The sequence below is a fragment of the Scomber scombrus genome, chromosome 3 (assembly GCF_963691925.1).
Source record: "Scomber scombrus chromosome 3, fScoSco1.1, whole genome shotgun sequence".
Taxonomy (NCBI): domain Eukaryota; kingdom Metazoa; phylum Chordata; class Actinopteri; order Scombriformes; family Scombridae; genus Scomber; species Scomber scombrus.
This window is the reverse complement of record NC_084972.1, coordinates 28,609,979-28,631,668: the sequence shown is the minus strand read 5'-3', so window position 1 is coordinate 28,631,668 and position 21,690 is coordinate 28,609,979. Positions and strand designations below refer to the sequence as shown.

Below are 21,690 nucleotides of genomic sequence, written 5' to 3'. Positions count from 1 at the left end.
ATATGTGATTTTGGTAAAGCTGCATCTCCTGTTAAATAATAAATAGACTACAGCGGAACCCTTCACTTTCTACGGAAACAAAGTGCGGAAGGAAAACTCGATACCATCGCACGGATACCATCGCACGGACCCATTTCACGGTGACACGGGCTGGATACATGTGAGCATGTCAGGTAAACATTTGTTGGTTTTTCTGTCGATATTAAATTAAACCGATAATTTGATTGCGAAAGCGGCATCAGTACAGTTATAAGTGAATTTACGTAGCGATAGTAGTTAATTTAGATTTTTGTGTCGCTGTTTAAATTCGTTTAAATATTCAGTGAAGAGCTTCAAACGTTGAAGTGCTCTAATCGTCAACTTATCCTACCTTTATGAAAGATATAATGTTGGTTTTAACTGTTTTTAAAAGTGTTTATTCATCATATTTATATCCACCACTTGTCTAAATAGTAGAAACACCTCTTTATATAACACAATACAAAGCAACAGCACCACATGCCTCCAAAATGGCCATAATGTTTTCACAGAAAAGCACTTTGCAAATATAAAGTAAAAAGTGGGGGAGTCAGAGACCGACAGAGAAGGGCATCCTACACTTCTGCACAAGTCTTAGTGATGAGTCCTGAAGCTGTCACCTGTTCAGACTGAAATGTTCATGTTGGAGTTTATAAATATTATCACTATAAATCCATTGCAAAAAACTCTGTCTATCTGAAGAGAGAAACTAGTTTTGTGTCTGTACATGAAGTTTGTCTGAATAATAATTGTCTACCAACAAACCAAGGCATTGATTTTTGTATTATAAATATTTGTGTGGGGCTGCATCTAACATTTATTTTCATCATAGATTAATCAATTAGTTGTTTTGTCTGCAATTTGTCAGATAATGGTGAAACATAGGGACTAAAGAAATCCAATATTCACGTTTAAGAAGCTGGAATTAGAGAATTTTGACTTTTTTTTTCTTGAAAAATGTCTCGAAATGATTAATTGATCATCAAAATAGTTGTTGATTTATCTAATAGTTGACAAGTAATCGATGAATCAACTAATCATTTCAGCTCTATACTTATGTATATAATGGTAAATGGACTGTACTTATATAGCGCTTTTCTACATGTCACATTCACCCATTCACACACTGATGACAGTAGATACCACGCCAACCTGCTCATCAGGAGGAAGTTAACATTTACACACATGTACACGCTGTTGGCGCAGACATCAGGAACAACTTGGGGTTAAGTATTTTGCCCAAGGACACATCAACATGTGGACTGGAGGAACTGGGAATCTAACCTCCGATCTTCTGATTGTAATAGTGTAATTTGACTGAAACAGTAATTGAAGTCAATTCCCACCATCGCTCTATTGATGGATTGAAAAGTGGATGGATCAGCATTTAAATCGCTGACCTTGGTGTGTCTTGTCCCTGCAGTAACCGTTTTGTCTTGAATACGGAGCGATGCGGCGACTCTACATTGGTGGGTTGAGCCACACGATCACCCAGAAGGATCTGAAGGATCGATTTGGAAAGTTTGGAGATGTGGAAGATGTGGAGCTGCGGACCAGGAAGGACGATGAAGGTGAGGACACTCTTACAGCCATGATGATAATAATTACTGAATTTAATCTTTACATTTAATTCAAATCTGCTTCTTTTTATGCTATATTTAATGTTTTATGCATTCTAAAATCTAAAACCTGATTAATTCTGATTGGATTTAAATTCATTAATGCATAATTTTAATGCAAAGTTAACAATTTATTGGTTCATTATAAGAAAACTTTGAAAAATGTTCAGTGTGGATTTAAGTTCATGCATTTTGTAGTTATTGGGATAATCATGCAAAATCATCATTGTTGTCCTTTTAACAAACTTGAAATATTTTCATGTTTCATTGTATGATTGTTGTGTTAGTAATATTTTCTTCAGAGATTCTTTAGCGACCTGTGTGTGTCTGACTGTTGCTGTTGTCCTCCTGCAGGTGTTCCTTACAAAACATTCGGCTACATTAACATCAACATTTCCGATGCAGACCTAAAGAAATGTAAGTGAACAGCACCACTTCAATTCAGCAGCTCTGTGTGTTCTGTGACGTTCATTCAAACTCTAACCGAGACACCTGGGCTGTTACACTGCAAAGAGTTGTTCATCTCAACATGTTTTTTACTGACATTAAACCTTAAAGTCCTATTTTACTTAAACAGGAGAAAATAGTATCAGAGTGGGACATAATGCATGTCCAATCAGCCATACAGCATAAGTTACAAATCACCAAATCATTTTGATTGGCTGCACCTTTTTTTCTATATTAATTGATAAACAGTTTTGTCTGTAAAGTGTAAAAAAAAGGGGGAAAAAAGAGCAAAAACTGTTCCCAGCATCCTCTATGAAACAGTTTCCAGAGTTAAAAGTAAGCCAGCTTTGTGATACCAGAGTATCTTAAGATCACTGGATAAACCACTAATCCAGCGACTCACTTTGTGATACAGACCCAGAGCTTGTGTTGTATCATCAGTATGAGATAAGTGTTTTTCCTCTGCAGGTATGACGGTGCTGAACAAATCAAAATGGAAAGGAGGAACTCTGCAGATCGAAACAGCCAAGGAGAGTATCCTGCACAGGTACAGACATGTTCATCCCACCATGAAAGTGTTCAGACAGTCCAATAGTGACATGAAAATGACTGTGAGGCAGAATAGTTTCCAATTATTTTTTGTCTGTGATTTTGCATCGTGTTATAAAGAGTCTGAGTAGCAGACTTTTTACACTGAAAGAAAGAAAGAAAGAAATCATCCAGGCTTTGTGTGTAGTTTTCCAAGGTGTAGATTGTCCCCAACTCTTAACATTCAAACAGATTTCAGTGATTCTTGAGGGTAAGCAACAGCACAGGGAGCTCTATATATATTAAGTGAAACCACCTGCTGATAATCTTATTATAACAGATTCTTCCTGATCCCAGTGTGTGATGAGTTTGTGGTGTTTGTGTGTTCAGATTCGCTGAGGAGCGGCAGGCGACGGCAGAACAGCGCCTCCAGCCGCCTGCAGCTGAGGACAAGAGGCAGAAGATGCTGGACTCTCTGAGCAAAGCTGGTGTAGAAAACTTTACCATGAAGGCTGCGGTGCCGGGGACCGAAATACCAGGACACGAGGTCCACTAATCTACTGCTTCCTGTTTCTATCAGAACACTGGAGTGCATTTATGTGTGTTCTGGGCAGCTTCTTTGTTTGGTGTAGACGTTAGATCCAGTAGAGCCTGAGCAGTACTGAGTTTCTGTTTGTAAGATAAGACTTGCATACTATAGACTGCAGAATTTTAACCAGGATTTTCCTTTTTTTTTACATACATTTATGCCATCCAAATAATTTTTTAAATGACATAATAACATAGAAATTTAACACAAAGTTGGCTTTTATAACTTGCAACAATCTTTATTGATTAGCCAAAAGAGGGCTCCCCAGTGTTTGGTGAATCGTCTTTATTTACTGCACAGCATCATGTGTGGCGACGGAGGTGTTGACTGTCTTCTTCTCTGGTTTCAGGACTGGGTGGTCAGTAAATTCGGACGAGTCCTCCCCGTCATGCAGCTCAGTTGTCGGAAAGGCAGCAAAGCTCGAACCCTGAAATACGACCCATCCAAATACAGCCACAACATCCGCAGGATAAACCCGCCCGCCGTGGACGAGCCCACACCTGTCACCCAGCTCACCTGGGAGGTACCGGGAGGAGATGATGACATCAGCAAGAAGAGGCGGGGTGAGTTTCCTCCGTATCAGCCACCGAGACCCAAGAAGAGTCGGACAGACGTGGTCAACTCAAGCAACGCTGTGGACAGAATCAGGTAACAGTGTTTTGTTTTCTACAGTCTGACATGAAGGTTTCAGTAGTTTGTTGTTTGTTTGTTTCTGATGTTCCAAAAAGTTCCTGCTGGTTTTTCTAATAATCAAACCTTCCAGAGGGTTTCCGGGTTTCTTACATGTCCCTGATGGTTTTTGGGATTCCATATTTTCCCCACCAGTTTCTGAGATTCCCAGATGTTCCCAGTTGTTTCTAGAGTTCACATGGATTTCTGATGATTCCTGGGATTCTCAAAAGATTGTATTAATGTTAGAATTCCCAAAAGAAGATACTATTGGATTTTAAAGGTCCTGTTCCTGGTCCTTTCAGAAATCCTGATGTTTTCTAGGATTGCATAATTTTTCAAGGATTTTTTTTTTGTTTTAGGATTGTTGGAGGTCTGACTTTCCAAGTTCCCTCTGGGATTTTCAAGGGTTTCTTCTTGTTTGTTGGATTCTTAATGGTTTCTGTCATTTCTGCTGGTTTTGGTTACTTCAAATTTTCAAGTTCTTTTCGAGATTCTTTGAGCATCAAGATTTACATTTTAATCCCATATACGGTATCTACACAGTGTTACTCTGCTCTCATCAGTGTCCTCCTTGTTTTCCTCTTAGATCTGAGAAGACTGAATCTGTCAACAACACTGCGGCTATTCGGGTCACCAACGGATTCAACCTACCAACCAATCCCAGACTGGCTCAGAGGAGAGGGGCATACGTATATGACAGTGATGATTCAGGAGAGGAAATCCGCAGGCTGGTGGTGACTCAGCTGACCCCCCATGTTACACTGTCACAGCAAGCCGATGATGATAAACTGGAAGTAGTCGGATATGACTACTTAGTGAAGTCCAGACTCTCTCGTCAGCAGGACAAAGGTAACGGACATGTTTTCAATACATTTCTATGCTTCATCTTTCTTCTATAACTCCCAGTAGCTTGTTAAAGTTTTATCTTAGAGAAGTTTTTTTAAACAGTTGTTTTTCCTCTCCACACAATACCATAGAATGAAAATAAGAGAATAAGGTAATAGAGCAAATTAAGATCCTAGAATAAGAAAACAATACTTTCTTACAGAATTAAAGTAAATGTTTTAATATTATTAAGATAATTAATACGGATAGTTTAGTACCTGAAGATCAAGATGCCATCCAGTTTCCTGCCAAAAATGCTGTAATTTCTCTAAAAATTTGACAAAATATGCAATAACACGTTTTTTCTTTGGGTTGCCAGTTGATAAAGACGAGGATGAGTACGATTCCGCGGACACAGATGAATTATTCGCCTCCAGGAAACCTCCACCGCAGGAGAAACCTACTCCTCTCAAAGCAGAAGACTCCTCAGGAAACAGCACAAACAGGAAGAAAATGACGAAGAAGAAGAGTAAAGCTGGTGAGGAAGAGGAGGAAAAGTACGATTCATCAGACGCTGAAGAACACCTCCCATCTAGAAAACCCTCCTCCGCTCAGCAGAGAGAGGATTCTGGGAAACAAGGCAGCAGCCAAAGTAAGAAGGTGGCCGTCCTCCCTGTTGTAAAACCCTCTTCTTCAGAATCAGATGATGATGATGATGAGGAGGAGGAGGAGGAGGAGGATGAAGAAGAATCAGATAGTGATGATGAAGAAGAGGAGGATCAGGAGGAGGAGGATTCAACTGATTCAGATTCAGATTTGGATTATGAAGCCATGTTTTCTAACGTGACCCATCTGGAGATCTCCTTTGCTGACCTAAAGAAGCTCGCTGAAGCTTACCAGGAAACCTCCGACAGTACAACTCCCAACATCACATCCGACTCCGCTGAACGACCTGCTCCCAAGAAAGGCACCACGCCGGAAGATATCCTCGCTGCCCTCATGGAGGAGGACAGCAGCGAAGACGAACGGAAGAAGAAAAAGAAGAAAAGAAAAGTCGTCACGGCAACGCAGCTGCCTGCTTTCCAGGGGACGAAAGCGCTGAGTCGGGGATCAAAGACAGACGAGTCTCAGAAGAGACAGAAGGAGGAAGAGGAGGGAGGTGTGGTTAAAAAACAGAAGCTGGACTCTGAATCTTCTCAACTGAATCACAAAGCAACAGAGAGTGAAACCAGCAGGACTCTGAGCGGACAGAAACACACAGAAACAGAGAAGATGATGTCAGAGAGCAGTGAGGAAGATGAGGAGGAGGAAGAAGAAGAAGAGGAGAAAAAGGAGGAGTTGGTGAAAAGCACGGGTGCTCCAAAAGTTTTAAAAACCGTTCAAACTAAAGTTCCAGTAAACACTGACGAAGCTGAAACTGGTTCTTCCTCTAGAAGTGATGAGGAGGAAGAGGAGGAGGAGGAGGAGAGGATAAAAGCCAATCAGAGTGTTCTTATATCTAAAACTGCAGCAAAGGCTTCACCTTCATCCTCCAGCTCCTCCAGTGAGGAAGACGAGGACGAGCAAGAGACTCCTTCTGCTAAAAATGCCGTGAAAGCAGCACCTCCCCCTGCTCCTCAAAGCGAGTCCTCTACCAGCGAGGAGGAGGAGGATGAAGAAGAGGAGAAGACGACGCAGGCTCCTCCCAAGGTGGTGTTAGGAGCTAAGGAGGAAAAGAAGCTGCAGAAGGAGGCCAACAAGAGGAGGCTGGCTGCCGTCCAGCAGAGACAGAAAGAAACTGAAGAACACAAGAAGCTCATCCAGGGAGCTTTAGCCAACCTGGTGGGTGCGGAGTGTTTATCACAGGTGTAGAGAGGTGTATCGATAAAACATTGCAATGATATAACAAAGTTGATCTGTTAATCATAATGATTTAAGTTGAAAATGTCATTCATTTCAGGTTTAAATTGCAGTTCAGTCTTTTGAACAGCGTGTGTATGTGAGCTGGTAGAGGATTGTCTTAACAGGACACATGTTGCTCAAACTGCCTCTGGAAATCTGTTCAACTGCCTTCACTCTGCTTTCACTGCAAAAACAACAATAGGATAAGCTTACTCACCATTTATTACTTCTCCCTCACTGAAAACACCAGAGTATATTAATGCAAATGCAAATATTTTTAGCTTCAAAGGTTTAACTACTTTGTCACATCATACTTGTGTCCCAATTTACTGAAAAGTCAATTTTCAGTATGTGTGCACTGGACGTTGCATACGGGACAATGAATAGCTATTATAATATTGATGACTAATATTAATCTCCATTAGGACACTCCAACGGCAGGAGCAGGGAAACACATCGTCTTTGGCTCAGATGATGATGATGATGAAGAAGATGAGCAGCAGACAAACTCGGAGGTTAAAACATCAAAGAAGAAGCTGTTACAAGACAGCCAATCAGAGGACGAGGCCACAGACGATGATGCAGCAGCCAATAAGAAAGGCCCAACAAAAGAGAAAGTGAGTGAAGAATTACTGATATCAGATGGTATTTAGATCACTCAGAACCTGCCTGTGAAATCATGTAAACGTCTGTTTTTATTCGTTACTAAAATCAATATTTAGCCATGAAGACGATTTTAGATGAAATCAAACCCTGAATCTGCTGTGATTTAACTGTTTTTGTGTGTGTGTGTTTAGGTGCGCCTGAAACCGTCGGGCCCTCAGCTGTTCGGCGGCAGTGAGGATGAGGAGGATGGTAATGAAGAGGAGGATGACAGCAGGTTTGACATCAGGCCTCAGTTTGAAGGCCTAGCAGGACAGAAGGTGAGAAGAGCTCACACCGGGCTGCTACCTGTGTTCTCTTACGTCTTTTACAATTATACCATAAAGGATACTTTTTCGACGCTCATGTATACAGTTAAAGTATTATTGACCGTTGGAAGTCTTTATTCTGTGCAAAGGAAAAGTTCAGCTGAAGCTAATGAGGCTTCAACTGTCTTTGACAAATCAAATGTAATGATGACAAAAACCTGCAGAGTAACAAATACAAAAGTTATCAATCCACAGCTTCTGTCTGCAATCAGTCATTCCCATCCTCCGTTGTAGACAAGGAAAGAGAAAGGTCCTGTGTTTTGTAGATATGACCCTTGAGAAAAAGATGCTAGGATAACCAAAATCTTGAAGATTCATCCTCTGGAGACTACAAACTATAATTTAAAGGCATTGTCTAAAGATCTCTCAGTTATAGAGAGTCAAATAGGCATCAGCGCTGTGATTGAATGCCTGCCTCTGATGTTTGTTTGTTTGTGTATCGTCCAGCTGATGGAGCTGCAGTCTCGCTTCCGGGCTGACGAGCGTTTCCGGATGGATTCTCGTTTCCTGGAGGAGGTTGAAGACAAAGAAGAGGAGTCAGGTGTGTGTGTGTGTATGTGTGTGTGTGTGCACTCTATTCTTGGGCTGTAGAAAAGTGGGTCAAGACAGTGATGAAAAAATTGTTTGTTATGTTCCTAAATGATTCTTATTAGTCCATAAATCTGTTGTTTTTTTACCTCCCAAGAAGCACTAAAGTTAGCTGACAGAAAAATGATGTAATGTAATACTGAAATGTGAGATGCTGTTAATCATTTGTTTGTCTTTCTCATTATTGGTTATTTTTTGTTTTTATTTTTTAAACCTGTGACCTTCTCTTCCTGGTGAATAAAACGACTTGTTGATTCAGAGAGGAAGACGAATGTGACGGAGGAGGAAGAGGCTCTGGAAGAGGAGAGGAAGAAGAACCTGTCCATCCTGCAGAGCGTCCTCGGCAGCAGCCAACAAACCTGCAGCAGCAAGACGCCCGTCAAAGCCAAGACCTTCAGGTCAGCCTCACACACACACACAAACACAGTCTAGATTTCAACATGTGATATTAAAAATGAATGAATTGAAATGTGATAATGTGTGTTTGCAGAGACGTCTCAGCGCTGCATTACGACCCCAGCAGAGAGGAACACGCTGCGTTTGAGACCAAAACAGACGAAACCAAGAAGGAGAGGTACGAACACAGAAATTTTAATGAACCGATCTAATCTGTTGGATCTGTATCAGCATCAATACTGACCTTATTAAACAGATAGGATATGAGCCAATGATAAAGCTGGCTTTCTATATTTTTGTTAGTGTTAAATAACAAATAACGAATCCCATAATTGAGACCAAAAACCTTCCCACCCCTGAGTGTCTACCACACGTTCTACTGAAGATGTAAAACTTTAAAAATGACGCACAAATACATAGTCTAATTTTTAAAGGGAACACATCGTAGAAAGCAAGATTTACATTTCTTTTTTGATAATAAAGCAGATGTAGGTGCTGTAGATATACTGTGAAAGTACAGCTGTAATTGGATGCTTTTTAATGTCCTAACAAGATGGGTATTGTCGTTTTTAACAAATATAACTCAAACAGGAGGAAATTCTCTCTCTACCTGTACTCAAGTAAAATGTGATCTGTTGTCTTCACAGCAAGTCAGCCAGGAAGAAGAAGAGGGAAGAAGCTCAGAAACTTCCAGATGTTTCTAAGGAGATTTACTACGACGTGTCCGGAGACCTGAAGGCCTTGTTTGGTCAGACGAAGGAAGACGTCGCTGGAGGAGAAGAGAAGTCAAGTTGGGACCAAGAGGAGGGGGAGGAGGAGGAGGAAGAAGAAGAAATGGACGAAGAAGAGAAGGATGAAGAGCAGATCCCTATGCCATCTCTCCTCTCAGCAGATACCAGCGCCAAGGGAGAGGATTCATCTGTATTTAAATTCTCCTTCTTTGGAGATGAAGCCGAGACAGAAAGTACACAGACGGGTAGGTTAAACCTCAGGTGATTACCTCAGAATATCTCCAGGGGAAGATTTGTTGATCTTTCTGTCTTTCATATAGCAGTGGAGTACAAGGTGGAGAGCATCCAGGCTCCGAAGGTGTTGTGGCAGCAAGACCCTCGTTTACAAGACAGCAGCTCGGAGGAGGAGGAGGAAGAAGATGAGGAGCAGAAGGACCAGGAGGAGAAAACCAGCACTGTCGCTAAAACCACAGAGTGAGAAAAATCAAGTGTTGATCCTCTGTGTCTTTGACGTGTTGTCAGCCGGCTGCAACTAACAACTGTTTTCATTAGTTTGATTATTTTCTTGATTACTTGTTTTGTCTGAAAAATGAAAGAGAAAAAAAAGGCTATTCAAATTTCCTAGAAGTCAAGATGAATGTCTTCAAATTCCTTGTTCTATCTGACAATATATCCAAATATATTTAATCAAGAAAGAAAAGCAGTTTGAGCTCATCCATTGTCATCTGAATGTGTGAATATTTGTGTTAACTTTTCACAGAGAGGAGACGCCTCTGAAGAAAGAGCTCTTCTTCTTCTACCCTGAAGACAGCAGATTGACAGGTAGGATGGAGTGTGAGAGTTGGAGCATATGAAACAAAGTTATTATTATTACTTCTCTCCCAGCCACAATTATAACCTCATGCTGCAATCCATTGCAAGTCGGAAGTCGACAGGCATCTAGCCTGAGTTTCCGACTTTAATGACAGGTCTGTTGCACTTTTCCATGCTGGAGGGTTTTTTTTCTCCCAATTTCCGATGTATTGCAGCGTTAGCTCTCTCTCTCTTTCTTAAGGGATATGGCTGATGATTTTCTGTATGTTTCTTATTGTCGACAAATCTCATGTGCAGAGTAATCAATATGCACATAAGTTTAGTACAAAGTCAAGAGTTTGTGATATCTAGAACAAGACAGTGACGCTCTGTATGCAGAAAAGTGCTCCTGCTCATTCACAGTGGCGTCTGCCTTACAAGGAACATCTCCCATGAGACTGAAAACATCGCTGTTATTAATCTTTAGAGCTGTTTCTAAGTGGAACTCTCTGCAGTGAGTTTTTCAACAGCAAAGGTCTACTAGACAGATAAATATGATATATCTTTAACTTAGCCTTAGCCTTAGATACAAACAGTACCTGTAAGTAGGATTAATTCATTTTTCATTAATTTATGGTTTGGCTCTGCACATGAGATTAGCTGACAATAGAAAACCACTAGAAAATCAGCAGCTTATCTTTCAAGAACACCGTATGGCACTATTTTAAATGTCTTTTCTTTTTTACTTGTTAACCATCTGAAACTACTGTTTTTCATGTTGACATCTCCAGTTTCTCAGAGAACAAGGGGATTTCCTGTAATATTGTACTGTTACTTTGAAGTTGTGGCAGCTGTTTTTTGTATTCTAAACCTTGTCTTTCCTCCATCAGAGGGTCCGAAGTTGTTCTGTCGTTCCACTCAGCTGGAGGATCAGAGGGAGCAGTGGGAGGAAAGGAGGACTGCACTCAGACAGGTACGTGAACTTTTTCACATGAACATTATCAAAAACAGTCTCATTAATTTACCTTGTTGAGTACTAAAATAGATGAAAATCTTCTTACGGTACTCAGAAGCCTCTTTTTCCATTTCTTGAAGCTAAATAACAAGACGTTTGTGAGCACATACTTGCAGATTCTTCTCTTCTGATTCTTATACACACACATTTTTGCACATATTCACGTATCTCAAATACACATGCATGGTTAGAGGAACAGTTTCTCAGCTTTACTCACATATTTTTAAATAATCCAGCTACAATAGTTAATAGAAGCTTACATTACTGTAGTTCAAATGTTGTCATCAAATGTTACTTTAACCTCACACTGAGTGAAGATGTGAACTAATGAAAAGATTCCTCCCTGTTCTTCTCACAGGAGTACCGAAAGAAACACAAAGATGCCCGGAGGAAGCTGAAATCCTCCCACAGGAGCTGAGGATTATGGGAAGTAAAGTCTCTGTGTATGAGTTTGGACTCACTGCTCTGGACTTCAGAATCAGGAGCCTACAGATTATTTCCTTCCTCTTGTTGTCATTTTCTGCCCCGGACTGATTTTAACAGTCTGAAGGAGGGAAGAAGGAAGCCAGACATTGGATGAAAGTTTAAGATCATCAGAATATCGGGTTTATTTTTTTATTTTTAATAAATACCGAGAAGCTATTTTGTTGTCGCAGCTTCCTGTTGAAACAGCCGCTTCTGATTTTCTCGTTAGTTGCCAAGGAAACATTGCTGCAACTGTTAACTTCTGGACATCAGCAACAGCAGCATCCAGTGACCGCTACAGAGGACCAAACCTGTTAATACATTTTAAGAAATGAATGAATGAATAAACAAAATGGTCAAATGAAGAGAGAAAAATACATTAATAATGACGTGAAAATAATATTAAAGGTGAAGTTTTACTTTTGCCTCAGGGGTCAGGACAGATACAATTTGTTTATCTATTAATTGATCTTTTTAGTCATTTATTACTTTGTCTATACTATTCATTCATTCTTTTTTTGTATCAGTCAGTTTTGGTCCTCCGTACTTAACATCTTACAGTATATTTCTGTGTCACTGTTGGTGATACAGCTGTCAGTCAAAGTAATGAGACTTGTGGTTTTCTTTGTGGACTTGTTTGCCTCATTACAAGTTGATTTGAGAATCTTCAGTGTCGCTTTGTGCTGTAAAATAAAGTGAAATGACATTTTGTTTATCTGAACTTGAAGAAGCTTTCAGTTTGTGTCTCATTTATTAGATGAATCCAGTTAAAACCTAACAGTCCTGCAGTAAATCATACCTTCGTGAAGTTTTTTTTTTTTTTCTCATAATTTGAGGTTTGGTGGTGTGCATGAAAAGGGTGGGTTTTTTTTTTTTTTTTAAGTAAAAATATTCTTTAAAGTACATTCAGAAAAGAATTTTGCGATTAATTTTCGATTAATCGTGAGTTAATAAATAATTAATCATGCGACTAATTACTAAATAATAAATTAAACATCGATTGACAGCCCTACTTATTGCATTTGAATACTTGATTTCTAATTTTCTAACAAATGTTTTCAGATAAGCCCCAAAATCTAAGTCCAGGTGTTTTTCATGGATACTGACATGATTTATAAGGGAGATCGTTTCTTATAAAGCAAGATTTATCTCTCATTTGAAAATGTATTCATTAGTTCATGTAGATTTTGGAATAAAAAAAATATATTAGATTTTTTTTAAAGTGAAAAGTCTGGTATGGGCTTAATTGGTACTGTGACTCCATTTAAGCCCACATCATGATTTATTTACAATATATATATATATATTTTTAAATCGGTTTCAAAGAATTAAAAACAGCAATATATGTATTCAGTAACATGTTAAATGTTTAAAAAATGAGGAAAAAACCCTCCTGAGCAAAATCTTAAAGGTCTGACTTCAGATGTAACCTCCTTTGTAATCAACTAATTTAATTACACTTTTTTTTCTCAGTAACTGTAACAGATTACAGTTACATTTATTTTGTAATTTAATTACCTAACGCCGTTAACTAATGTAACTAGTTACTCTCCGACACAGTGCAATACAAATGACAAAAATCTGCTTTGTCAAAGTTGTTAAAAAACAAACAAGTTGTCTAAATGTAATCAGTGTGCATCCTCTCCTGACTCAGAAGAGCAAGCTTCACTGCTTTCTCACAGCCAATGTTTTATTTTATTTTGAAGTGAACAACCGGAAGCTCTGAGTTAATTAAATGTGTCTTCATGCTTGTGAATGAAAAGTCCTGAAGTGAGTGAGCAGTAGCTGCAGACTCACAACTTCTCCATCAGTACTACAGAGAGGTCACCAAAAGTTTTATGGACTTTTTTTTATTTCAGGAGTGAAATATTTGTTGCAGCACATGTCTGTGAAAGAGAGAGATAACAAAACGGACTTGTTACATTTAGTTAAACGGTAAAAGGATACAAAACACACAAAAATGCGTCCGGTTTTGTGTCTTCTGCTCCTGTTTCTCCGGACTGCAGAGCTCCGTCATGTGCAGCCAGGGTCCGAGCTGGAGACGCAGCGGGCGGAGGATGCTGCAACCCCGGCTGCAGGGAGAGATGCTGCAGGGAGAGATGCGCCCCTCTCCCCGGGAAGGACTTCTCTGCACGGGGTTGAAAGTGTGAGAGTTGCCCCCCTGAAGAGAGTCGCCCGGGGAGCCAAAGACGGGAGTTTCAGGAAAAAAGACCCGCACTCCTCGAGCACTTACGGCCAGCCCCGGCGGCTGGATGACCCTGGTGGTTACTTCACCACTCAGCGCACCGCCCGGTTCATCTCCGCCCTGCCCGGTAACTCCTCATCGGGCCGGGGCTCGGGGCTCCTCAACCCGCTGTTCCCGGTTACCGACGGCTCCTATTGGGCGTACGCCGTCATGCTCCTGGCGCTCGTGCTGTTCGCCGCGGGCATCGTGGGCAACCTCGCGCTCATGTGCATCGTGTGGCACAACTTCTACCTGAAGAGCGCGTGGAACTGCATCCTCGCGGGGCTCGCGTTCTGTGACTTCCTCGTGCTGTTCTTCTGCCTGCCCGTGGTCGTCTTCCACGAGCTCACCTTGAAGAGGTTGCTAGGAGACCTCTCCTGTCGGCTCGTGCCCTATCTGGAGGTGAGAAATCTGAATGTTTTTTTAAACTTTTAATTACTCCATTAAAGTTCACTTAATCAGGAAAAAAAGTTAAACTGTTGAAGTTTTATATCATTTAATAATAGTATAAGGAATATTAGCTTTCAATTTCCCCCATAAATTTAATAAAATAACCTAAAAATAAAATAGGGGTAAAGATGACATTAGTTCATTAATTTTCATTTAAAATAACTAATAACTGAAACTACTTACTAAAAGTAAACATTTTATATATTTATGAACAACTTTTGGTCAACACTTTTCTAAACTAGTGCTTAAAACAACAGGTAACTATAGCAACAGGTGTTGCATCTAGTGATTTTTAATGTTATTATCTTTTTTATTCATCTCTTGGAGGTTTTTTGTTTTGTTATTGCTAGTTGCTTAATGTATAGTTTATCTCACAGATAATCATTTTAATTTAATTGAAGTTATTATTCCACTTACCTACCCAGAGACCATGGGTGGAAAATAGCAATTCTGTTCAAACCTGGCCCAATTCATCTCTTCTTGTTTTGTACAAGAGTAATATTTTATTGTACACTGTCCCTGTCTAAATAAAATAAAATGACAAATTACAAAAAATCTCTTGCACACCTGAATAGTGTTTGTGACAGGTGACTGAAACGTTGTGAAGGATCATTATTGAGCAAGTGAAGACAGGGTGCAGGTGTCCCTTCTCCCTTTAAGTTACTGTAAACTTTAAAGTGTTCGTTATAGAGTCCAAGAGGATGTCTTCAAATGTCTTTTTTATACAACTGAAAGACCAAAACTCACAAATATTCTGTCCACTGTGATCTAAAACTAAGAAAAACGGTAAACTTCACATTGTAGACTATAACCAGAGTAAAGAGTAAAGTAATCAAGTAAAGACAAATTCTCTGTTGCTGCTTTGAGTCACTGTTGAATCGACTTTTCCTTCCAGCACAAGTTAACTCAGTGTGTAAACTCACTACACTGTGAGTAAAACTAACTGCTTTAAAAAGATATAGTGGTCTGTATCGGTGCCAAAACTGAGATATCTTCCAGCCACAGTGAGGCAGAGAGAACCTAAACAATTTAACGTGATAATTAACTTTAGTCAGTCCCGTTTAGACAGTCAGAGACATCCAGGTCTGTAATGAATGGCCTGTTTGTGTCTTGTGGCTCCACAGTTTCACACTCAGTGAGCAGTCTTCACTTTCAACAGACCCGCTGTTATTGACTGTTTGGCCCCTTCAGTCGTCTGTTGTGAACCATCAGTGGAGGACGGGTTCCCGCATGAAGCGACCCTTCTTCTCCAGCTCACAGAAACCAAACAATGAAACACAGAGGCACAATTATCAGGAACTTGGATGTTTATTTAAAGATTCAGAGTAAAGAGATCCAAAATTAAGGCTTGGTGATAAAAGAAAAAAATAACATTATTGTTCCCTCTAACAAAAAGGGGGAAAATCAAGATAACACAGAAGTTCAGACACAGAAGTTCTTTGTTAGTACAGAAAATCAGCTTTTGTGGACATGTAGGAGTTTTATTTGGAGATTTTAAAGACAATGTTTATAGATTGTTCAAGCTATTTTGAGACCTAGTGTTTTTGCACCAGGATTTAGTGATTCTCCACCAGACTTTCATTCCTTGCAGCATTGAGAAGGCTTTGAAACAACATGAAATCCTTCTTAAAAGGAAATAAGACTTTCCTGGGAAGTTTCCTGCAAACAACGTCAAAGTCATCTGCTATCTATAGTGAAAATAGAGGAAACACTCTGAGGTGGTTGTTTGGGTTTAGGTAGTTGTGTTGGACAATATATTGATATTATATTGATACTGTTATATGAGACTAGATATCATCTTAGATTTTGGATGTCATAATATGGCCATAAGTGTTAGGGTTATGTGTTATTGTGTAATTATTTTGTGAAAGCACCAGTTGTCTGCCCTACAATATTGTTGCAATATCAGTATTGAGGTATTTGGTAGAATAAAAGGTGATATTTGATTTTTTTTTTCCCCCATTACTTTTTTGCCCTAGTTGCAAAAAATATAATTCAACAGCCAACAATGAAAACAGGAAAACATCTGCATTTGCGCCTTTAAATCATCTGCTGTCCAACAGGTTCGGTGAAGATGTGGTTGAAATCATCATGACAATATTAATAAGAACAGTGTCACAATATTACAGTACATTGATTTGGTAGGGTGAACAGAAGGAACTGGGAATCAAACCACCAACCTTTAAATCAATGGATCCATCTGTTACTCTGTGTTTGGACTGATTATTGTGTGATTTGAAGTAGAGCTGCAATGATTAATCATTCAGTTAATAGACAAAAAAAACTATTTTGATAATTGATTGAATTGAAAGTGTTTTGGGTTATTTTGAAAGAAAAAATGTTTTCTGGTCCTTCAATATGAGTATTATCTGATCTCGTTAATATGACTGTAAACGTAATATCTTTTGGTTGTGGGCTGTTGATCAGGACAAAACAAAACATTTTAGGTTTTATCTTGAAGGAACATTTTTCACCATTTCCTGACATTTTAACTTGTCTAACTGACTAATTGAGAAAACAATTGACAGATTATTATGATTAATGTGAAAATAATTGTTAGTTGTAGTCCTAATTTGGACAACAGAAAGATTATATGATAATATGACTCTGCGGAAAGTTGATTATTTATAATATTGACCTATCATCCAGCCCTTTAGAGCTGAGCATCATGTTAGTTAAGTTGAAAGCTCGGCCAATCAGTAGCTTAGTTTAGACGGGGGGGGGTTCCATCCCAGAGTTATGAATTAGAGCTTTGCAAATTTTTTAGCAAATTAGAGCGCTGTATCTTCAGTGCCTTCATCCGGCGTCTCCTGGTGGAACCTGGACACAGACCCAGGCGGCCTGTGGAGTCCTTGTTTTTGGCTCTTGAATGGCTCGATGCGCCTACAGAGCTTTAAATCACTGGAGTTTTACTAATTTGTAATAACAGCTTGTATGAGGCAGTCCTTAACGATGTCAGGCTGCCGACCCCCTCGATTCTGTGCTCCTTCACTGGGTTTTTATATGCTAATGAATGAATGAGTTTCCTGCTAATTAATTAATGATTGTTAAAAGGCTCTTAAGCAGTTTGGAGCGTTGTATTGAGCGGTGTTTAACCGGGTCAGGGTGCCAGCTGCCTCTCTGCTCTCTTAGTTTAACTATTTTCATGCTAATTAGAGCTCTGTGTTAATTATCTCGAGTTGTGTCTTAAAGGTTTGAGGTCATTAAGCACTCACAGAGGGGGAGGACAAGACTATATAATGATAGTCTGTGTTTTTGGACCAAAACCGCAGACTTAAATGTGCACGAGGCACCAATAAGTGTCTCCAGTCTGTAGGCTAAAAGCTGTTACAACATCTCTTTTCCCTCCGTGACTCCTTTTGTGTCACTGCTTCTGTTTTGTAAAGGTCAAGGAAGACGTTTCTCTCACAGCCTTGCTCTCATTATGTAGTTTTGGCTAATTCGCCAAGAGTTTAGCATAACAAGGCCAATTTAAAGGAAGCCTTTTAAATTTAAGCCTCCGAATGGCTTCCTCTCCAAAGCAATGACGGCTGAGGCACATGGGTATTGTAGTATTTATAGTGTTTTATTTATTAATTGGCATAGAAAAAACACAATGTCTCTGAAACATATTTAAAACAATTAAAACATTGGGCTATAAAATAAACCTACAGGATTCTTACATTATCCAAGAAAGTCTCCTGTTTCTATATGTAGAGAAACATCCACAAAACAACCACGTTGCAGCTTTATTAAAGCTATAGTTTGGGGAATATACTTACTGTCTTTCTTTCTGAGAGTTCGATGCTCTGCAGAGAGAGAGACAGATTGCCTGGCTCAGTCCAAAATCTGAAAATACACCTACAACACCTTGTAAAGCTTGTTAATTAACGGGCTACATCTTGTTTGTTTAATCCACACAAAAAACAGAAATGTAAAAAAGTTGTTATTTAGGAGGAATTGAAACCTGATCAATGAGGTTTTCAACAAGATGTTCTCAGGTTTGAATCCATGTGCAGTTTGTACGTTCCTCCCACAGTCCAAACATATGCAGAACAGGTTAATTAGAGACTCTGTGAGTGTGAATGGTTGTTTGTCTAACCGCCCATTCAATGCAAGCTGGGAGAGTCTTCATCCTCCTCGACCCTGCACAGGAGAAGGGGGCACAGATAATGGACTCAATAGATTATGATAAGAGCCCCTTCACTTAGGGCTTTTAAACATTTATATTTACAGGGGACTTATTGTTATTCTATCCCTGATAAATGTAATTTATAATATACTGCAGTGTTGTCAGTAAACCTGAACCTAAATCTAAAAGCTGCGCATGAAAGAGGTTTTTATAATTGATTAAAGAGCTATATAAAAACAGAGTGTCATGCATTTTTTTTTTATAACCTGGCAATCTAAAAGTTGTTCATGTTTGTGGCTCATACTTCTGTAAAGATCATTTTCTGCCCCAGTAAACTTATGTGATTAACTTTCACCTCCATCACCTCTCTGTCATCTCTCCATCAGGTAACCTCTCTGGGTGTGGCCACTTTCAGCCTCTGTGCTCTGAGTATTGATCGCTTCCACGCGGCCACCGGTCCCGGGCCCCTTCACACGCCGAGAGTGGAGCCCTGCCAGTCCATCTTATCCAAGCTGTCCGTCATCTGGATGGGCTCCATGGTGCTGGCGGCCCCCGAGCTGCTGTTGTGGCAGCTCCTCCAGGAAACTGTCAGCCTGCCGGCGCTCCCCACTGACCTGCAGCAGAGCCATGTGGGAGGCTCTTTGATGGCTGCATTTAGAGCCCGAAAGGAGGCGTTCGTGGTGGATATCTGCGTCCGTGAGCCGTCTGTGGAGCTCCCAGAGAGCATCTACTCTCTGGTGCTGACCTACCACGAGGCCCGGATGTGGTGGTTCTTCGGGTGCTACATCTGTTTGCCACTTCTTTTCACTCTGGCCTGCGACTTAGTGACCAGGCAGGTGTTAGCCCAACGTGAGATGCAGAAACCCGTCAGTGAAAAGGTGACCGGCAGATGCTCCTCCACCTCCTCTGCTTCTTCCTCCTCGACAAAGAAGAAGCAGAACGTGAGGGAGCACAGGCTGCGCTCTACTGTGATGGCGCTCACCATCTTGTACATCACATGCAACCTGCCGGAGAGCATCTGTAACATCACCCTGGCGTACATCTCTGTCCCCATGGCCGCAGCCCTCCCGCCTGTGGCTCTGTCAGCGCTGAGTCTGATCGGACAGTTCCTGCTGTTCTTGCGTTGCTCTGCGACACCGGTGCTGCTGCTGTGCCTGTGTCGCTCGCTGGGTCAGGCCTTCATGGACTGCTGCTGTTGCTGCTGTGATGAGTGCATTCCCGACAGCAATTCCTCTTCAGCTTCCTCTGCCTCGACCGCCGCCACCTCCACCGTCTCCTCGCCCACATCACTTTCCCCACCCTCCCTGGCTCTTTCCAGTAAAGAGGAGAGCGTGAAGAGCGTGTTGGCGACAGAACCGGCAGTCTGCCACGACAGGGCCAAAGACTCTTCAGTAGCTCTTGGGACGCCCTGCTGAGATCAAGAACTGCTTTTAACTACGTGTCATTTTTAAGGATCATTTAGGTTTATTACAACTTGGTTCTTATTTTTGTACTTAACTATCAATCGTAATGAAACTGTACACGGGTCAAGAAACACAAGCAGTCAGACCATCAGATGAGTGGATGAGTATTAAACCATCCACCCATGTCTGGGGGCTGTTCTTCATGGTTTGATTTAGGCCATTTAGCTCCATTGAAGGAAAAGAAAACTTAATGCTACAGTACACAATGATAAACAGACAACAGAGGGCTTTCAACTTCCTGTTTCAGCATAATAATGTCCCAGTTCACAAAGCCAGATTCAGAAAAATGGTTTCCCCCAGTTTGGTGTTTGGTGTAAGAACTAAACTGACCTGCACAGACGTTTAATCTGGTCCTTCATAGTTATGGGTCAATGGCAGGTTTTTTTGTGTCCATGTGGTTGAGTCAAATTTAAAGGGATTAAAATGTGAAAATAAATGTATGAATAACTTGCATACAGTACATTCTTTTTTTGTGGACTTTGTGAGAGAATATAAATAAAAGTAATGGAATACAATTGTTCTAAATATTACATTTAATCTGGGGAATCATGTAAATCAGGAACCATTTCAATTAGTTTTTCACACTTCTTTTTCCCATCATTATTATTACTGATAGAGACGATGGACAAAAGTACCAAAATAAGAACCACTTTGCAATAAATTGGAATGATCCTTTAATCTCAGTCTGGATGAACTGACAGTGTAAAGTCACTGTAGAAGCAGAAACCTCTCTGACTAGCGTTAGATCATTATATTCAATAGACGAGACTCTTTTAAAAAAGGAGTTTAGCGTTGTCCCCTTGTGATGGATTTAATCCCATTCGTTTAGGACTCATTATTGTTTCAGTTTCTTTATGATACATTTCACATGTTATAGGTATTATTATTAATGTTCTAATGCTCATTCAGGATATTAGTGTTACCTGCTCTAAGTACTGTACAAGAGAGAAACACTAGATATTTGGGGTTTTGGGGATTTTAGGAAGGTGGACGGTTAAACTGAAAATGACGACTAAATGAGACTTTTGACAGCAGACTGCTGTTTGTGAAATGTTTTTATATGATTTTGCTGTTGCTGCTCATATGCCTGACTCATACTGCATCTACACAGGATGCACCTAGTAAGAAGTACGTAAGGAGCTTACATCTTGTCTGGCCTTTCCATTGGAGACTACACAGGTCAGAGAATATAAAGCTTCCAAAAGCACTTACCTAAAAATATATCTTTTAGGAAGAATGTATACTGTATACATATACTGTCTACTATATAATATTTGGGGGAATTTTTAGAGATGGGAGACAACATGCAACAACGGATTGCTGCTGGAATCAAGCTGGACATTGAAGTTATGTAGCAGACCTCTTAACCAGCAGGCTACCATGCAGCAATCAGGCTATAAAAGCTATGTTTTGTCCAAAAAAACATCAAAACAGTTAAAGGTTGCATCCTGTGTAGACAACAGGTTAAAAAAGGGAGTGAGGTGATATGAGAGATCAATCAAAATGTTGAAACTACTGTACATCAAACAATTCAGTGTAAAGTTTTACTTTTTTTTTTACTTGTTTTGTTACTTTGGTTTAGTAAAGTTTTGATTTTTCATCAAGAAAAGAAAAGTTTTGTATCATGAGTTTCTTCTCTGTGTTTTTGTTTTCATGTCTGGTATAAACTTTACTAACTGATACAAACAGTAGAGATGTTGATGGATGTTCTATAACATAGCCAGTGTAGTTTATCTTCATTCAATTACAAATACACCAATATACTCACTTAGAGCACCAAATGTGGATTAATTGGCACCTGGAAATAATTCCCAACAAATGCAAAAAATTACAGTTCTCGGCTAAATTACACTGCTTTTTTACTAATGAAACAATATATTTGTGGTGCATTTTGAATAGGAGCCA

At 40.0% G+C, this 21,690-nt stretch overlaps 2 protein-coding genes across 2 annotated transcripts; both read left to right on the top strand.

Annotated features, from left to right (window-relative positions):
* The first annotated feature begins 130 nt into the window (after window positions 1-130).
* On the top strand, window positions 131-12,381 carry nol8 (nucleolar protein 8). The gene is made up of 18 exons (XM_062416167.1): window positions 131-173; window positions 1,442-1,589; window positions 1,992-2,054; window positions 2,553-2,631; window positions 3,003-3,159; window positions 3,551-3,849; window positions 4,460-4,722; window positions 5,078-6,519; window positions 7,005-7,196; window positions 7,377-7,502; window positions 7,998-8,091; window positions 8,398-8,536; window positions 8,629-8,712; window positions 9,182-9,510; window positions 9,586-9,739; window positions 10,026-10,087; window positions 10,948-11,030; window positions 11,431-12,381. The coding sequence occupies exons 2-18, from the start codon at window positions 1,469-1,471 to the stop codon at window positions 11,488-11,490; spliced, it is 3,747 nt and encodes a 1,248-aa protein (XP_062272151.1). The 5' UTR covers window positions 131-173; window positions 1,442-1,468; the 3' UTR covers window positions 11,491-12,381.
* A 1,047-nt stretch (window positions 12,382-13,428) lies between these two features.
* On the top strand, window positions 13,429-19,751 carry gpr37l1a (G protein-coupled receptor 37 like 1a). Its single transcript, XM_062416168.1, has 2 exons — window positions 13,429-14,163; window positions 18,709-19,751. Exons 1-2 carry the CDS (start codon window positions 13,498-13,500, stop codon window positions 19,735-19,737), a joined length of 1,695 nt encoding a protein of 564 aa, XP_062272152.1. The 5' UTR covers window positions 13,429-13,497; the 3' UTR covers window positions 19,738-19,751.
* The last annotated feature ends 1,939 nt before the right edge of the window (window positions 19,752-21,690 follow it).

Excerpts from the sequence above, each read along its gene's own strand:
- gpr37l1a (XM_062416168.1), top strand. The coding sequence starts at position 13,498 with ATGCGTCCGGTTTTGTGTCTTCTGCTCCTGTTTCTCCGGACTGCAGAG. Across the intron at positions 14,164-18,708 it reads GGCTCGTGCCCTATCTGGAG|GTAACCTCTCTGGGTGTGGC; the intron begins GTGAGAAATCTG and ends TCTCTCCATCAG.
- nol8 (XM_062416167.1), top strand. The coding sequence starts at position 1,469 with ATGCGGCGACTCTACATTGGTGGGTTGAGCCACACGATCACCCAGAAG. Across the intron at positions 4,723-5,077 it reads CTCTCGTCAGCAGGACAAAG|TTGATAAAGACGAGGATGAG; the intron begins GTAACGGACATG and ends TTGGGTTGCCAG. Across the intron at positions 8,537-8,628 it reads GTCAAAGCCAAGACCTTCAG|AGACGTCTCAGCGCTGCATT; the intron begins GTCAGCCTCACA and ends GTGTGTTTGCAG.